The 18,654-nt window shown below is 42.1% G+C and overlaps 1 protein-coding gene across 34 annotated transcripts in view; it reads right to left on the reverse strand.

The window, feature by feature from the left end:
• Positions 1 to 18,654, reverse strand: part of EPB41L2 (erythrocyte membrane protein band 4.1 like 2) — a 253,487-nt gene that overhangs the window by 90,024 nt on the left and 144,809 nt on the right. For all 34 annotated transcript variants that reach the window (XM_043510960.1, XM_043510955.1, XM_043510959.1 and 31 more), the window contains one exon: positions 10,673 to 10,777. In XM_043510960.1, coding sequence (XP_043366895.1) covers positions 10,673 to 10,777 — 105 coding nt within the window. The remainder of the gene's footprint in view (positions 1 to 10,672; positions 10,778 to 18,654) is intronic.

Consider the following 18,654-nt stretch of genomic DNA (forward strand, 5'->3'; position numbering starts at 1 on the left):
AAACAAGAAAGTTTTAAAATGAAAAAGGTAGCCTTTTGTTTTGTAAAAGATACTAGGTTCACTTTTTCTGATTATTTCTAAACCTGGAAGTAGTTCATAGTTTGAGCAGCAATTTTCTAAATTTGTTAGTTAACTTTATGTTGCATAACTTTGCCACTGATTTCAGGGCAGCTCTGCCAGATAAAATCAATGGTCCTCACTGCATAACGTAGGTCTAATGTTCTACATAATATATGGGACCTTGGCTACAATACATAGGAATAGTTCTGTAAATTAATACATTTCTCATGCATGTAAGAATATGGTTTTTTTCCCTATACCCTTCATTTTGGCTAGAGTATTGTAAATCTATCTAAACAGTCTATCCTGATATGGACCATTTTGCTTTGACTTATTGTGAAAAGGAAAGGACAGTGCTTTAGCATAGAAGATTTAAATGTATGCACGTTAAGTTTGATCCAGTAGGCAAAAAAAGATCATTCTGTTACATTTGTAAATGGTAGGGTTAGAGAAGTAGACAGAGTAATGAATTGTCAGAGAATGTCAAAATATTCTCCACCATTACAAATACAAAAAGTGTTTTTGTACAAATCCAGAAAAGCAGCATTTCCAGCTGTGATACAGATCATCATAAGAGCACAAAACAGTATTAATGGAGCATTCATGAACTCCCGGTTGATTTCATTACCCTACATGCCACCTAAACTTTTAGCAAACAACTTTAATATTTCTACAAACTCTAAAATTTCAGAGAACAGTGTAATTTTACTTTATAACAGGTTTTCTATAAGTTTAATAAATGCTAATGAAGTCTAGTTTTAAGTTTCGATACATCTCTCCCAGCTGCACAGAACACTGGCATGGAAAAAAATCAATAGGATCCCCTCTATTCGCACTCCTGATGTTGCATTAGGGAACAGCTCTAATTCTCCACTCAGAAGAGTGCCTGGCATTCAGTTTCCACACCCCACAGCTGCGGTCTAGCACAACAGCTGGCTCATAAATGAGTGGCTGTGATAAGTGCACAAGAATGGGAAAAACACATCATTCAGCATTTAGCACTGACTGGGCTAGAGGTCAGAGATTTGTGGCATTTTAATCTAAGGAGGCAACAAACAGCAGGAAAAAATGGATCAGAACGAGCTGGCGCCAAAATGAAGAAACAATCCAAATCTTCAGAATCTTAATACAGAAAGGGGGAATAGAAAAAAAGACCAGCCCATAAAAACTGAAGCTTCCAACCCTCTGCTTTTATTTTAAATCTGTGGCTCAAAGGAGCTAATAACAGTTTTGTTTTTTCTGGATCAATTAATTCAAGAGGCGAGATGATCATTTTGAAACAAAGGAAAAGAGTTGTGCAAAAGAGTAGGTAGGAATGTAACAGGAGATGGAGAATTTCAAGCATATGGTCTTTCCCTAAAACCCAGATATGTGCAAAAGACCTTAAGCTTTACACAGCAAAGAGGAACATACAGTTTTTACCATTCTGAAAAATACTACAAATATGAAATATTTCCATATTTTATATATATATACACATATACATACATACACATACATACACACACACACACACACACACACACACACGTATATATTCAGACTATGACTAGAACAGATGACTTAAAATTATAAAAATCTGAGTCCACCTTTTTTATGTGGTCCCACTCTGTATAGCTACACAGTCGCAACCACCAAGTATTTTGTGAACATGCACCAAGGATGCAAGTCTGAAAAAAACCACTACATGGAACTGGTAGTGTTGCCCTGATAAAAAACGGAAATAAATGCACCTCAGTTCAGACAAAGGAAGAAAGTATATATAAGATTCACAGCACATGCCCGGCCAGCCATCCTTATCTAGAAACGGCATAATTATTCAGAGACACCATTTAAATTTATTTCACTAGATATGTCAAGATTCAGGATGGGCCTGTCATCATTACTAAGGATATCAGAAAATACAAGGAATAAAAAAACCTTTCCACTCCTACCTAGTGGTATGAATTCAGTGGCATTCTTTGCTAGAAGAGATTGGAGCACCTGCAGTTCTTGCTATTGTTAAGCTTTAAAAGTACACACATTTTGGGGGACTAGGGAGTATTATTTAGAGGAGTTTATTTAAATCTCACTTTACAGTCTCTCTATTATGGACTCATATTTAGCATTCAGTGGTTAACAAGTATTAAACAAACAAGCCTCTCAAACAGACTGGTCTTTGAAGGTGAATACTGGCAAGATTGAAATGTTATAGAGTGAATACCTAACAACAAGAGATTACTGCTTTTGCTTCTGTGGGAAGGGATGCCAAACACTCTTGCTTCAGTCATACTGAACAATTAATATCGAACTGTCAAGGAACCATGAGATCTCATCATAAGATGGTTGAAGGCATCATTTGTGTCTCGCTTCAGATTTTATTGTGAAAGAACAGTTGCAAATGAATCCAGCAGAAGCCAGCTAAGTAATCAACATCTTCTAATTTGTTCTATGAGAAACACAAAAGACTGTTTTCTCCTCAAATTTATCTTCTTGCTTTACAACATTAATGCATTAAATGAATGCTGGTGCTCATAAAAGTAACAGACTTAAAATACAGGTGAGATCCAGTTTAAAAAAAAAATCAAGCTTTCATGCACAGCTATGTCAAAGCATCTCAAACCTGACCTGAGGACCTTTCTTAGGCCTTGGCTACACTTGTGAGTTACAGCACAATAAAAGAGCCCTGGGCACACTAGTCCACTACCTGGCTGGCACGTAGCGCGTTCTGACTCCGCAGCTAGAACACTCCTGGTACTCCACCTCGGCGAGTGGAATAATTTTTGCTGTGCCCCCGCTGGAGCACCGCAGCACCAGCGTGGACACCCTGGTCTGTTAGTGCGCTCTGATCGGCCTCCAGAAGTGTCCCACAATGCCTGTTCCAGCATGACTCTGGTCATCACTTTGAACTCTACTGCCCTGCCCTCAGGTGACCAACTGTCACACCCGCTCTTTAAATTCTCTTGGAATTTTGAAAAATCCCTTCTTGTTTGCTCAGCCAGGCATGGAGTGCTCTCAGTGAATCTTTCCAGGTGACCATGCCTCCACGCACCAGGCAATCCCCAGTATGGAGCAATGGCGGGTTGCTGGACCTCATCAGTGTTTGGGGGGAGGAAGCTGTCCAGTCCCAGCTGCGCTCCAGCTGTAGGAATTATGATACCTTTGGGCACATATCAAGGGACATGATGGAATGGGGCCATGACCAGGACGCACTGCAGTGCAGGATTAAAGCTGCGGAATGCCTACCAGAAAGCCTGCAAGGCAAACAGCTGCTCCGGTGCTGCCCCCACGACCTGCCATTTCTACAAAGAGCTGGATGCGATACTTGGGGGGCGACCCCACCTCCACACAGGGGACCACCATGGACACGACAGAGCCCAGTGCAACAAAGCAGGAGGAGGAGGACCACCAAACCAGGAGCGAGGGTGCTGAGGCAGAGGAAGACACCCCGGAATCCCTAGATGCAGCCAGGAGGAAGGTAGCCAGTTGCAACGACCGGTGCTCAGGGAAAAACACCAGAGGAGGTTCCCGGTAAGCGGCTTTTATTTTGGGAAGGAAGTTATTTGGTGTGGGGGTCTTGGGGCAAGGAGGGTTAGGGCTGCATGCATGCCTAGATGCAGAATAGTGCATTGATGTGCTCTCTCACATCGTGGTAATCGGCCTCAGTGATCTCTTCAAAGGTCTCATCCAGAACTTGGGCAATGCGTTTGCGCAGGTTTCTCGGGAGAGCCACTGTGATCCTTGTCCCAGGTAGGCTAACTTGTCCGTGCCACTGTGCTGTGAGGGGCGGCAGGACCATTGCTGCACACAGGCAAGCTGCATATGGGCCAGGGCAGAAGCCTCATTACAGTAGAAGACCCTCCCTTGCTTCGCAGGTCACCCTCAGCAGCGAGATATCTTCCAGGACGAACTCCTGTGGAAAATGTGGGGACAGTGTTCAGAATAGGGACCCCCTGCCAATGTTGGCTCTTCCCAAGGCACAGAAACCCAGAGAACAGTACAGCCGTGAAACAATCAATCAGTCACGCTTGACCCTGTGCTTACTCACCATTTTGGGGCTCCCGTGGGTTATGTGTGCTCGCTTTGTGATGGGGAAATTATGCTATTGTGTAGACTGTGCTTGCCCTTAAGTGTGGGGGAATCATTGTTCTGTCTGGTGTGAACAATGCTGCCTCTGTTAAGTGTTGCATTTTGCCTTTACAGATGCAACCTTGAGATCTCAGCTGTCCGTGTTATCACCGGCCGAAAGACTCCAAAGAATTAGAAAGAGGCCATGTAGAAGCAAGGAGGACATGTTGCATGAAGTAATGCAGCATTCAAGTAATGAAAATCAAGAAGTGCAGGAGTGGTGGGAGAATGAAAGGAGGGTCCACTAACAGAATGCAGATCGCCGGCACCAAAGTACGGAGCAGCTGCTAAGAATCATGGAGAGCCAAGCGGACTCAATACAGGCACTCGCAGCAATGTAGGTGGAGCACTACCTCACTCCCCACCCCCGCAGCCCTTGTCCCAAAGCTCTTTCCCTTGTGTCCCCATGTCACCTCCAACCCACTTTCCGCAACATCCAGGTTCTTACCACCACCAGCTGCCTCTAAACACCTGTAGCTTCACCACCCAGCCCTCAAAACTACAACCCTTACCCACTGCACTCACCCCCCATCACCATGCAGTATAGCCATCCTGAAGCACAGCACTCATTGCACAGCAGTCCAGACAGGACATACGCAAATCTGTGATTGTACTGTTCCCCACCCCCTTGCCCTTTCTTTCTGTTTCCCAAACAGTTGTGCTTCTTTTCAATAAATGGATTTTTTTGGCTTTGAAAGCATTCTTTATTATTGCATAAAGTAAAAGATACCTTAGCCCAGGAAAGAAAACAGGCACTGCAAGTCAGTGTAGCAAACACGGATTCCTACTAACATTGGAACCACTGCATTTCACTCCCAGGCAGGGCACCAGACATTACTGGTGGCTTTCAGACTCAAATTGCTCCCTCAAGGCATCCCTAAGCCTTGCAGCCCCACGCTGGGCCCCTCTAATAGCCCTGCTCTCTGGCTGTTCAAATTCAGCCTCCAGGTGTTGAACCTCCAAGTTCCATGCCTGAGTGAATCGTTCACTCTTCCCTTCCCTTCACAAATGTTATGGAGGGTACAGCACATGGATATAATCACGAGGATGTGGCATCAGCCAAGTCCAGCTTCCCATACAGAGAGTGTCAGCGGCCCTTTAAACGGCCAAAAGCACACTCCACAGTCATTCTTCACTGGCTCAGCCTGTTGTTGAACTGCTCCTTGCTGCTATCAAGGCTCCCTGTGTATGGTTTCATGAGCCATGGCATTAAAGGGCAAGCGGGGTCTCCAAGGATCACAATGGGCATTTCGACTTCTAGTCAGTGATCTTCTGGTCTGGGAAAAAAGTCCCAGCTTGTAGCTTCCTGAACAGGCCAGTGTTCCGAAAGATGCATGCGTCAGGGACCTTTCCAGGCCAGCCTGCGATAATGTCAATGAAATGCCCACGGTGATCCACAAGCGCCTGGAGAACCATCGAGAAATACCCCTTCCGATTAACATACTCTAAGGCTAGGTGGGCTGGTGCCAGAATTGGAATATGCATGCCGTCTATCGCCCCTCTGCAGCTAGGGAAATCCATTTGTGCAAAGCCTGCCACAATGTCACGCACGTTACCCAGAGTCATGGTTCTTCTAAGCAGGATGCGATTAATGGCCCTGCAAACTTGCATCAACTTGATTCCAACGGTCGACTTCCCCACTCCAAACTGGTTAGCGATCAATCGGTAGCTGTCTGGAGTTGCCAGCTTCCAGACTGCAATAGCCACCCACTTCTCCACCATCAGGGCAGCTTTCAATCTCGTGTCCTTGCGGTTCAGGGTGGGGGCGAGCTCCTCACACAGTCCCATGAAAGTGACTTTTCTCATCCGAAAGTTCTGCAGCCACTGCTCGTCATCCCAAACTTGCACGACGATGTGATCCCACTATTTAGTGCTTGTTTCCCAAGCCCAAAAGCAGCATTCCATGGTGGTGAGCATGTCCGTGAATGCCACAAGCAAACTCGTGCCATATGCATTACTCGAGTCGATATCATCATCTGAGTTCTCACTGTCACTTTGGATCATAAGGAATAACTCGACTGCCAAACGTAATGTGCTGGCGAGACTCGTCCGCATACTCCTCAGCAGTTTGGGCTCCATTTCCACAGACCGAAAGGGAAGACAGAGCATGCAGTACAAAAAACGTTGAAAGATGGCACCAAATGTGGACAGAAGCAAAGGGAATGCTGGGATGCAAACTGATGCATCACGGGATGTTGGGACAGGACCCAGAATGCCCTGCACTCCCAGCCCCCTTCCCACAAGCCACAGTGCAGGAATGGGAAGAGGTGCTCTGTGGGATAGCTGCCCATAATGCACCACTTCCAATGCCGCTGAAAGTGCCGCAAATGTGGCTACGCCAGTGTGCTTGCAGCTGTCAGTGTGGACAGACTGCAGTACCTTCCCTGCTGCACTCTCCGAAGGCGGGTTTAACTCACAGCGCTCTACATCAAGCAAGTGTAGCCATGCCCTTAGTTCCAAGTTAGATCATATAATTTTTGTTTCCTAACAGTTTTATTTAGTATTAAGTACTGCAACACTTTTCTCTGTGTGGCAGGGAGCCAACAATATGTGCAGGAGTCTTGGGAAGTGGGAGATGGGCAGTAACAAATGTGGGGAAGTCAGAGGGTTAAGGGGTTGGATGGATGTGTTTACTTGGGCTTCCAGCAGAGTTTCTAACTACTGACAAGCAAAAAGTTTAAGACTTGAAAGCAATTTTATTTTAAAATTGCTCATGTCCTTTTTTTTATTCCTTAAGTGGCTTAAGGTACAGGGGGACCAAAGACACAGCTAACTGGAATCACCACAGAGAGGAACTGGAACCACAGCTAAGGCAGATGTTGAAAGAGCAGTAGAAGAACTACTAAGGAAGGACAAGGCTGCAAAACTCCAGGGAAGATGGGATGGCAATAAGGAGAATGTGATTGACAATATAAAAAGACAGCAGAAAAGGTAAAGAAGTATATACAAATGTACATACCATAATACAAAGAAACCCATACTGATATTAATAGCAGCTATAGTAGTAATTGTTCAACTTTGAATTCCCAATAATGAAGGCATTACTGTATGCAACTATCCACTTACATAAGCGGTAGTGACAATACAGTGAGTCCTTTTAGAAACTGCAGCAACTGTGGTTTCCTCCACAGCAGGAGACACCGCTGTGCAGCAATCACTGAGGAGAAGCAAGAGTTAAGTATTTCATAGTGCACAATGTAAATTACATGCAGAGTATGAAAAGATTCAATATCCATTCATTTTTATTCAAATTTTTTATAATAATGTTTCAGAAACTATTTTATGAGGTGGCATTCAGTCTTCAGAACAATACTATGTCAGTAGGGTTGTTTTTTATACCCAGTACTGGATGTACTGAAATGGTTCTCACTTGAAAATTTGTCAAGAATATCTAAGGATCCAAGGCTCTGAATGAAAAGATTAGAATTTGCTAACAGTGGAAAACTCAGACCTTCAATCACCTTGTTCAGCCTAATTATAGCAATATGACTGTATAAAGACTACTAAATCTGAGAAATGCTGTGAATGGCAAGCATAACTTAGGTAAGTAAAGTAATACCCTTAAAACAGTAAATGCAAAGGCATTGAGATTAAGTCATCCCTGTATTGTTTTAATGTAGATTTTTTTAAATTTAATTCTAAACAAAATGAGTATTTAATAATAAGGGCCATATGGCATAGGCAATCATACAGAAATTATGCTTGCATTTTAAAAATGAACTTATTCTCTTACATAGAAATAGGTTGCTACCCTTAGCTCCAGGGTATAGGAAAACACTGCCAATAAGTTTTACAGGGCCTACACCAAGAACAGTAAATGCCTACCAAGCCGGTACCGTATTGAACTATGCCAGATAGCAGCTGTAAGCTCTGAACAGTTACAAGTCATTGTCTCCTTGTAGGTATTACAATTTGAAGTGTTAGTATTAAAAAAACCCAAAACATTATTTTCAAATAACTGGTTTGTAATATACATGAAACTTTGGTCTATCCCTGTTGGGATTGTCTTGTGCTTTGATCACAAAAGGGTTTCAGTGAAACAATGAACTCTGACTTTTTTTTTTCTTCTCTTTTTAACAAGTTGCAGCTAGAAGCCTCTGTTATATTCTAAAAAAAGCTTATCAACAGTTCATGTCACAAATGAATAAGAACACTAAATGTGCTTGAAAGCGGTCACATTTCTGCCCTTCAGTGTGCCTCAATCTCTCAAGCCAACTATTTCCATGACTATTTATAAACATTCAAATTAGTAGGGAAAAATGAATGGAAGGAGGTTTCCTCAACTCACGAACTCTCTCTCTTTTAACCAAAAGAAAAGGAGTACTTGTGGCACCTTAGAGACTAACAAATGTATTTGAGCATAAGCTTTCGTGAGCTACAGCTCACTGTAGCTCACGAAAGCTTATACTCAAATACATTTGTTAGTCTCTACGGTGCCACAAGTACTCCTTTTCTTTTTGCAAATACAGACTAACACGGCTGCTACTCTGAAACCTCTCAACATTGTACTGAAGAGTTAATATTGTAAAGCATAGAGCTGAAACGTGGTCAGGTTTCCCTTTTGTTCTCCCCTCCCCACCTCTCCATTTAAGACAAGTTCTGAATAACTTAAGTAGTTTCTCTTATCAACTCCCTACGTTAAACCGTTTCTTACTTGGGGGCCAGCTCTACATGTTTATTCAGACAAAACTCACATTTCTGATTTTAGGTGGAATCATTAAAAAACCTCTCCCCATAGACCAAAACGCCAGCATTGGGGAACTAGCTGCAGTCTCATCTTTACAAATGTTGAGGCTTCCCTCAAGAGCGAGATTTGGGAGCAAAGAAACACATTTTGGAGAAGTGCTAGAATTCATTACATTTGAAAACTAGAGCTTAACAGTTAAAGTGTTAGGCCTGGGATTCTCAAAATATTACTAAATTACAAAATATTACTAAAGATATCAGGAAATGCAAAGAAGCCATTTGAAAATGGGGATAAAGCTCTGATTTGGTTGGGAGACACGGAAGACACGGAAAAGAAGAAGAGAAACTCAAAGATAGACTAAACTTCCCAGCTTTGGTGGCTCACCCAAAGTTTGCTAAGTTTGCCCATTACTAAAAATGATGTGCCTTCACAGAAAGAAATGACATGCTTATATATTAAAATATCACTCCCACATACAGGTTTGCATACACAAAGATTAAAAAAACCTCAAAAACCTAAAGCAACATAACATCTCAGACATTTCACCTTATGAGCCAATATGTCACACTAGAACTTTAGCCAATTTCCAGCAGATTAAAATTAATTCACATTTTACGGGCTTCATACCAAGATTATTTCCAGCATGATTTAGGTCTCACAGTTTAGACTCAGACTTTAAGGCCAAAAGGGACCATCATGATCATCTAGTCTGACCTCCTGCACACCACAGGCCACAGAAGCTCACCCACCTAGTCCTGTAATACACCCATAACCTCTGGCTGAGTTACTGAAGTTCTCAAATCATGATTAAGAGTTCAAGTTACATAGAATCTACTATTTACTTTGGTTTAAACCTGCAAGTTACCTGTGCCCCATGCTGCAGAGGAAGGAGAAAAAAAACCCAAGGTCTCTGCCAATCTGACCTTGGGGAAAATTCCTTCCTGACCCCAAATATGGGGATTACTGAACCCTGAGCATTTCAGCAAGACCCACCAGCCAGATACCTATGAAATAATTCTCTGTAGTAACTCAGAGCCCTCCCCATCTAGCGTCCCATCACCAGCTATTGGGGATATTTGCTACTAGCAGTCCCAGATCAGCTACCTGCCACTGTAGGCAATCTCATCATATCATCCCCTCCATAAACTTATCAAGCTCAGTCATGAAGCCAGTTAGGTTTTTGGCGCCCTCTGCTCCCCTTGTAAGGCTGTTCCAGAACTTCACTCCTCTGATGTTTAGAAATCAGTATGGTGATAGCCAGTTTATATCCATTTGTTCTTGCATCCACATTAAACACTTAACTCCTCTCCCTCCCTGGCATTTATCCCTCTGATGTAGTTATAGAGAGCAATTATATCTCCCCTCAGTCTTCTTTTGGTTAGGGTAAACAAGTTTGTTAATGAAGTTATGCTAAAAAAGAATCTAACACAGAGGTGGACAGTGCCACATCAGACAGCGCGGTAAGGGGGCACGGAGGGTTGGATAGAGAGCAGGGGAGTTCAGGGTGGTGGTTGGGGATTGAATGTGGGCAGGGGTCCCGGGGGGAAGTCAGGAATGAGAGGAGGGGTTGTATGGGGCGGTGGGGGGGCAGTCAGGGGCAGGGGTTCCAGGGGCGGTCAGGGGACAAGAAGGGGTGGATGGGGCGGGGAAAATCAGATAGGGGGCGGGGGCCAGGCCATGTCTGGCTGTTCGGGGAGGCACAGCCTCCCCTAACCGGCCTTCCATACAATTTTGGAAACCCGACGTGGCCCTCGAGCCAAAAAGTTTGCCCGCCCTGATCTAACATTCCAGTAACATGAAACAACTCTTAGTGCTTACCTTCTGATCTGAGTTATCTTGAAACAACAGGCCAAAATAGTCCTTTTCCAGTAAATTGAGCTGTTCACACACCTTGTCAAATAGTACCTGGCCTTTAGCTCTTTTCTGAAAAATTAAAAAAAAAAAAACCAAAAAACCCATAAATAGCTGGTTAGCTTAATGAAAGTATTTAATTATAGTTACACAATTCTAGCTAGGAAGATTCTAAATATACTGTACCTGTATAAACTGAATATTGAAAAAAAATTATGTTTCCTAACAGTTTATTACCTCTTATTCAGAATCTTAGGCTGCTATAAATATTTCAAAAACATTGATAAAAAATTTAAAAAAAACAGTTTTCATTTCTAAAAATTTCACCTTGAAAGCTTTGCAGACAAGATTAACAAAAACTGGTCACTTAAAAATGGATGCTATGCATAGTAATAAAACTGAACTTGTTTTCATTTAACACACTTAACCAATTCCTGAAAGAGATGTGTTCAGAAATAATGGTAGATTTCAAGGCTATGGTATAGAGTATCATAGGAAGAATTCAAAGGACAGTGCTCTTATTCTTTTATCAGAAGGAGTTTCAATCTGTTCATATGAAAACATTCACAAACTGAGAACAGGTTATTTTCTGCCATTCAAAAGGTATTATTCAACGTGATCCTGAATAGGCAAAATTATTATGATTGCCCCAATCTTAGCGGTTTTTCAATCTTGCTGTGCTGTTGTTGCATCATACCATGATACAATTATGTCTCATACTGTACCTCTTTACCAACATCTGCTTTCACTTATTCAACCCAGAGAACGTTTGAAGACTTTCTTTGCAAACTATTTTTTTTTTATGTAACTACCTTAAATTCAGCAAATGAGGCAGAAATGCAATAGGTCGGCAGAGCAAAACAGTACTTTGCCTAGATGAGCTGCATCTATGTTTTTTAAACTAACCAAAGGCTGCTTGATATTCAACCAGAAGTTCCCCATGGTCTGAGGGGACAATGTCTAGAGAAACCCCTGAACCCAGGTTTCAGAGTAGCAGCCGTGTTAGTCCGTATTCGCAAAAAGAAAAGGAGTACTTGCGGCACCTTAGAGACTAAAATTTATTAGAGCATAAGCTTTCGTGAGCTACAGCTCACTTCATCGGATGCATTTGGTGGAAAAACAAATGCATCCGATGAAGTGAGCTGTAGCTCACGAAAGCTTATGCTCTAATAAATTTGTTAGTCTCTAAGGTGCCCTGAACCCAATTAGCTTTCAGATGCTAAAGCCTTTAGGTGTCTTAATTGCCTTACACTATGCATGTGACTATGTAGTTAATCATAAGATCAAAGATGTGAGATACTGCAGGAAACTAATATTATCTACATTGTCTCAGCTTACCTCTCTCTTATAATGGAGGACCGGGTAATTGCTATGTAAATGAATGTAACTAGTTTACTTGTGTGCATAGGAAATAAAAGATTAACTTCAAAGCAAAAGTCCACAAATTATCTGCATTGCCTATTCTTCCTGGGAGGAAATCCCTGCTGTGACAATTTCTGTGAGGAGGCTTGTCAGCCTGCTGGAGAGCTATAAATATTGGACCTTGGGCACGATCCTTTCATCTCTAGTCTTCTGAGCTTTAAACAGAGAAAGTTTAAGATATCGGACTGAGATCTTCCAAGTAGTTATTTAGAATACCCTGGAAAATGCAAGGAAAGACTTTATATCTAATCTGCCTTTGGGTTCTAACCTATTGGAATAACTGCAAAGCGAAGTCACTTGTATATATATGATTCCTTAACCATTCAAAAGACTCTTCTTGTGTTTTATTAATAAATCTTTAGTAAGTTTGCATAAGATTGCAAATTTTATAGATAGATTATATTGACCTGAGAGTAAGTGTGTGATCTTTTGGGATTGGTAAAATTTTACGTAGGGTTACTGAAAACCCTATCACTATATTAGACTTGTTTCAGAGTAGCAGCCATGTTAGTCTGTATTCACAAAAAGAAAAGAAGTACTTGTGGCACCTTAGAGACTAACGGCTGTAGCTCACGAAAGCTCATGCTCAAATAAAATTAGTTAGTTTCCAAGGTGCCACAACTACTCCTTTTCTTTATATTAGACTTGCTTGCTTAGATGAGAGCCAAGGACTAGAATGCCTAAAGGGACTGGGTTTGGCTTCTTGTTAAGGAGCATAGTAATACAGAAGCTCTTTTGATACTGGTTCGGTTACTATCATAGATCAAACCACCAGATTTGGGGGATTGCATGCCCTATTTCTTGCAGTCTGCCCAGAGTATGGGATTCTTAGCGAGGGCCACTGAGACACACATGTATAACTGAGGCCTGGTCATCATCCACCAACATGGATGACAGTTGCCTAGCTAACTGGAGATGGTAGAAAGTGTTACTTGGCAATGCCACTGTCAGTGAGGAATCTAGAAGTACTCCTAAATTAGGGACTAACTGACTGAGTATATACCTTCAATCAAAAGAGGTTGCACCATCGCTGCAAATTCCTCAAATATTTTCCTCTGGCCACCAGCATAACCTGCTTCTTGCTCGGGTTCATCTTCAATCACCTATTCTTCATCCATGAGCTGATCTCATCCAAGCACTCAGCCATCTTGATAACAGTGGTAATGTTTTGTATAGTGAAGAATAAGTAGAGTTGTGGGTGATCTGCATATTGCTGACACTTGAATACCTGTCATCCTACCAGTTCACCTAAATGGCTGCATGTAGATGCTGAAAAGGACTGGAGAGAGAATTGATCCTTGTGTGATTCCAAGTGAAGAATCTACTGGCTGAGGTACAGTTTCCCATTACTATTCTTTGGGTACATCCTCTGTCAGATGCGATGCTATGGAAATATGGACTATTAAAAGACTACAGTACTGAACTATGACAGACGCTGTAGGATCATGGAATATTCTTACAGCTTCAGTTTTATAAATATTATACGTACCTTTATGGGCTAGTTAGTGATTTTATTCCTGGCTAATTGAAGTAAAGTAAAAAGTTCCAGAAGGAACTAAACTCAATGGAGGGTAACAAATGCAAATTGCCCCAATATAAAAACAATGCAAGTAACAAGCCCTCTTGAAGTTTTGCTTCAGGTTGGTACTAGCAGATTGGTGTGACTTGATTGGAAGGCCTTGGGAGAGAAAGGACTTGAAACCGTATAAAACAACAGCCCTGACATGGGAAGAGTTTCACAGATACCAGCCAAAAACTGGTTTCAGAGCAGCAGCTGTGTTAGTCTGTATTCTCAAAAAGCAAAGGAGTACTTGTGGCACCTTAGAGACTAACAAATTTATTTGGGCATAAGCTTTCGAGAGCTACAACTCACTTCATCGGATGCATTCAGTGAAAAATACAGTGGGGAGATTTATATACACACACAGAACATGAAACAATGGGTTTTATCATACACACTGTAAGGAGAGTGATCACTTAAGATGAGCTATTACCAGCAGGAAGGGGGGGGAGAGAAAAAGGAAGAAAACTTTTGTGGTAATCATCAATCATCAACGTGGGCCATTTCCAGCAGCTGAAAAGAACGTCTGAGGAACTTTTTTTTTTTTGTTTTTTGTTGAATAGCCACTCTCAGGTCTGTAATCAAGTGACCAGAGAGACTGAAGTGTTCTCCGACTGGTTTTTGAATGTTATAATTCTTGACATCTGATTTGTGTCCATTTATTCTTTTACGTAGAGACTGTCCAGTTTGACCAATGTACTTGGCAGAGGGGCATTCCTGGCACATGATGGCACATATCATATTGGTAGATGCGCAGGTGAACAAGCCTCTGATAGTGTGGCTGATGTGATTAGGCCCTATGATGGTGTCCCCTGAATAGATACGTGGACACAGTTGGCAACGGGCTTTGTTGCAAGGATAGGTTCCTGGGTTAGTGGTTCTGTTGTTTGGTGTGGGGTTGCTGGTGAGTATTTGCTTCAGTTTGGGGGGGGCTGTCTGTAAGCAAGGACTGGCCTGTCTCCCAAGATCTGTGAGAGTGATGGGTCGTCCTTCAGGATAGGTTGTAGATCCTTGATGATGTGTTGGAGAGGTTTTAGTTGGGGGCTGAAGGTGATGGCTAGTGGCGTTCTGTTATTTTCTTTTCACCTGCTGAAGTGAAGAAACAGATTGACAGAGCCAGAAGTCACTTACTAAAGGACAGGCCCAACAAAGAAAATAACAGAACGCCACTAGCCATCACCTTCAGCCCCCAACTAAAACCTCTCCAGCGCATCATCAAGGATCTACAAACTATCCTGAAGGAAGAGATTCATAGATTCATAGATACTAAGGTCAGAATGGACCATTCTGATCATCTAGTCCGACCTCCTGCACAGCGCAGGCCACAGAATCTCACCCACCCACTCCTATGAAAAACCTCACCTATGTCTGAGCTATTGAATTCCTCAAATCGTGGTTTAAAGACTTCGAGGAGCAGAGAAACCTCCCTCAAGTCAACCATGCCCCATGCTACAGAGGAAGGCGAAAAACCTCCAGGGCCTCTCCAATCTGCCCTGGAGGAAAAATTCCTTCCCAACCCCAAATATGGCAATCAGCTAAACCCTGAGCATATGGGCAAGATTCACCAGCCAGATACTACAGAAAATTCTTTCCTGGGTAACTCAGATCCCATCCATCTAATATCCCATCTCAGGGGATTTGGCCTATTTACCCTGAATATTTAAAGATCAATTACTTACCAAAATCACATTATCTCAGCATACCATCTCCTCCATAAACTTATCGAGTAGAATCTTAAAACCAGACAGATCTTTTGCCCCCCACTGCTTCCCTCAGAAGGCTATTCCAAAACTTCACTCCTCTGATGGTTAGAAACCTTCGTCTAATTTCAAGTCTAAACTTCCTGGTGGCCAGTTTATACCCATTTGTTCTCGTGTCCACATTGGTGCTGAGCTTAAATAATTCCTCTCCCTCTCCTGTATTTATCCCTCTGATATATTTACAGAGGGCAATCATATCTCCCCTCAACCTTCTTTTAGTTAGGCTAAAGAAGCCAAGCTCCTTAAATCTCCTTTCATAAGACAAGTTTTCCATTCCTCGGATCATCCTAGTAGCTCTTCTCTGTACCTGCTCCAGTTTGAATTCATCCTTTTTGAACATGGGAGACCAGAACTGCAAACAGTATTCTAGGCGAGGTCTCACCAGTGCCTTGTAAATGGTACTAAAACCTCTTTATCCCTACTGGAAATGCCTCTCCTGATGCATCCCAAAACCGCATTAGCTTTTTTCACAGCCATATCACATTGGCAGCTCATAGTCATCCTATGATCAACCAATACTCCAAGGTCCTTCTCCTCTTCCGTTACTTCTAATTGATGGATCCCCAACTTAACTAAAATTCTTGTTATTAATCCCTAAATGCATAACCTTACACTTCTCACTATTAAATTTCATCTTATTACTATTACTCCAGTTTACAAGGTCATCCAGATCCTCCTGTATAATATCCCGATCCTTCTCCGAATTGGCAATACCTCCCAGCTTTGTATCATCTGCAAACTATATTAGCACACTCCCACTTTTTGTGCCAAGGTCAGTAATAAAAAGATTAAGTAAGATTGGTCCCAAAACCGATCCCTGAGGAACTCCACTGGTAACCTCCCTCCAACCTGACAGTTCGCCTTTCAGTAGGACCCGTTGCAGTGTCACATTTAACCAATTCCTTATCCACCTTTTGATGTTCATATTGATCCGCATGTTCTCCAATTTAACTAATAATTCCCCATGTGGCACAGTATCAAACGCCTTACTGAAATCTAGGTAAATTAGATCCACTGCATTTCCTTTATCTAAAAAATCTGTTACTTTTTCAAAAAAGGAGATTAGGTTGGTTTGGCACGATCTACCTTTTGTAAAACCATGTTGTATTTTGTCCCATTTACCATTGACTTCAATGTCCTTAACTAATTTCTCCTTCAAAATTTTTTCCAGGACCTTGCATACTACAGACGTCAAACTAACTGGCCTGTAGTTACCCGGATCACTTTTTTTTCCTTTCTTAAAAATAGGAACTATATTAGCAATTCTCCAATCATTCGGTACTACTCCTGAGTTTACAGATTCATTAAAAATTCTTGCTAATGGGCTTGCAATTTCAGGTGCCAATTCCTTTAATATTCTTGGATGAAGATTATCTGGGCCCCCCGATTTAGTCCCATTAAGCTGTTTCAGTTTCGCTTCTACCTCTGATATGGTAATATCTACCCCCATAGCCTCATTCCCATTTGTCATGCTACCATTATCCCCAAGATCCTCTTTAGCCTTATTAAAGACTGAGGCAAAGTATTTGTTTAGATATTGGGCCATGCCTAGATTATCTTTAACCTCCACTCCATCCTCAGTGTTAAGCGGCCCCACTTCTTTCTTAGTTTTCTTCTTATTTATATGACTATAGAACCTTTTACTATTGGTTTTAATTCCCTTTGCAAGGTCCAACTCTACTCGACTTTTAGCCTGTCTCACTTTATCCCTACATGTTCTGACCTCAATTAGGTAGCTTTCCTTGCTGATCCCTCCCATCTTCCACTCCCTGTATGCTTTCTGCTTCTTCTTAATCACCTCTCTAAGATGCTTGCTCATCCAGCTTGGTCTACAACTCCTTCCTATGAATTTTTTCCTCTTTCTTGGGATACAGGCTTCCGATAGCTTCTGCAGCTTTGATTTAAAGTAATCCCAGGCCTCCTCTACCTTTAGATCCATAAGTTCTTCAGTCCAATCCACTTCCCTAACTAATTTCCTTAATTTTTGAAAGTCAGCCCTTTTGAAATCAAAACCCCTAGTTGCAGATTTATTTTTGTTAATCCTTCCATTTAGTTTGAACTGAATTAGCTCATGATCACTTGAGCCAAGACTGTCCCCTACAACCATTTCTTCTATGAGGTCCTCGCTACTCACCAAAATTAAACCTAAAATGGCATCCCCTCTAGTTGGTTCAGCAACTACTTGATGAAGGAATCCATCAGCTATCGCATCTAGGAAAATCTGAGCCCTATTATTATTACTAGCACTGGTCCTCCAGTCTATATCTGGGAAGTTAAAGTCTCCCATGATCATGCAGTTTCCATTAGTATTTACTTTATTAAAGACATTAAAAAGGGCTCTATCCATATCCAAATTAGATCCCGGAGGTCTATAGCACACCCCAAGCACTATCGTAGGAGAGGCTTTACTAGTTATCTTCCCCAATGTAATTTTTGCCCAGACGGACTCTGTCTTATCCATTGCATCGCTTCTTATTTCTTTACATTCTACCTCATCATTGATATACAATGCTACTCCACCACCTTTACCTTTGTTTCTGTCTTTCCTAAACAGCACATACCCTTCAATACCTGTAGTCCAGTCATGACTACTATTCCACCATGTTTCTGTTATCCCTATAATATCTGGTTTCACTTCCTGCACCAGTAGCTCTAGTTCCTCCATTTTGTTACCTAGACTCCTCGCATTGGTGTATAAACATCTTAATTTTTGCTGTTTGGCCTCGCTCACATTTTGTACCCTATTAGGCACAGTCATTCTACAACCAGTATAACCTATTAGACTAGTATCCACACCGCCCTCGCTCCTTATATACATTCTCCTACCCACGGCTGTATCTTTTCTTACTTTGTCTTCTTCCCTCTCAATGCTAAAATCTGGCATGGAGATTTCCTGGAATCTCCCAACCATCTCCCCCTAATTCCTAGTTTAAAGCTCTCTTTATCAGTTGTGCCAGCCTTGATCCTAGAAGTCTATTTCCTTCCCTACTCAGATGAAGTCCATCCCAAGAGAACTGTCCTCTGTCCGTGAATGCCTCCCAGTGACCATACATCCCAAAGCCCTCTTTATAGCACCACTGCCTAAGCCATCTGTTGATAGTCATAATCTTGTCACACCTTTGTTGCCCTTCTCTAGGAACAGGAAGGAGCCCGCTAAAGATCACCTGAGCCTCAATTTCCTTAAGCGTCTTCCCCAGCCTAGCATC

Source organism: Dermochelys coriacea, chromosome 3, assembly GCF_009764565.3.
Source record: "Dermochelys coriacea isolate rDerCor1 chromosome 3, rDerCor1.pri.v4, whole genome shotgun sequence".
NCBI lineage: Eukaryota > Metazoa > Chordata > Testudines > Dermochelyidae > Dermochelys > Dermochelys coriacea.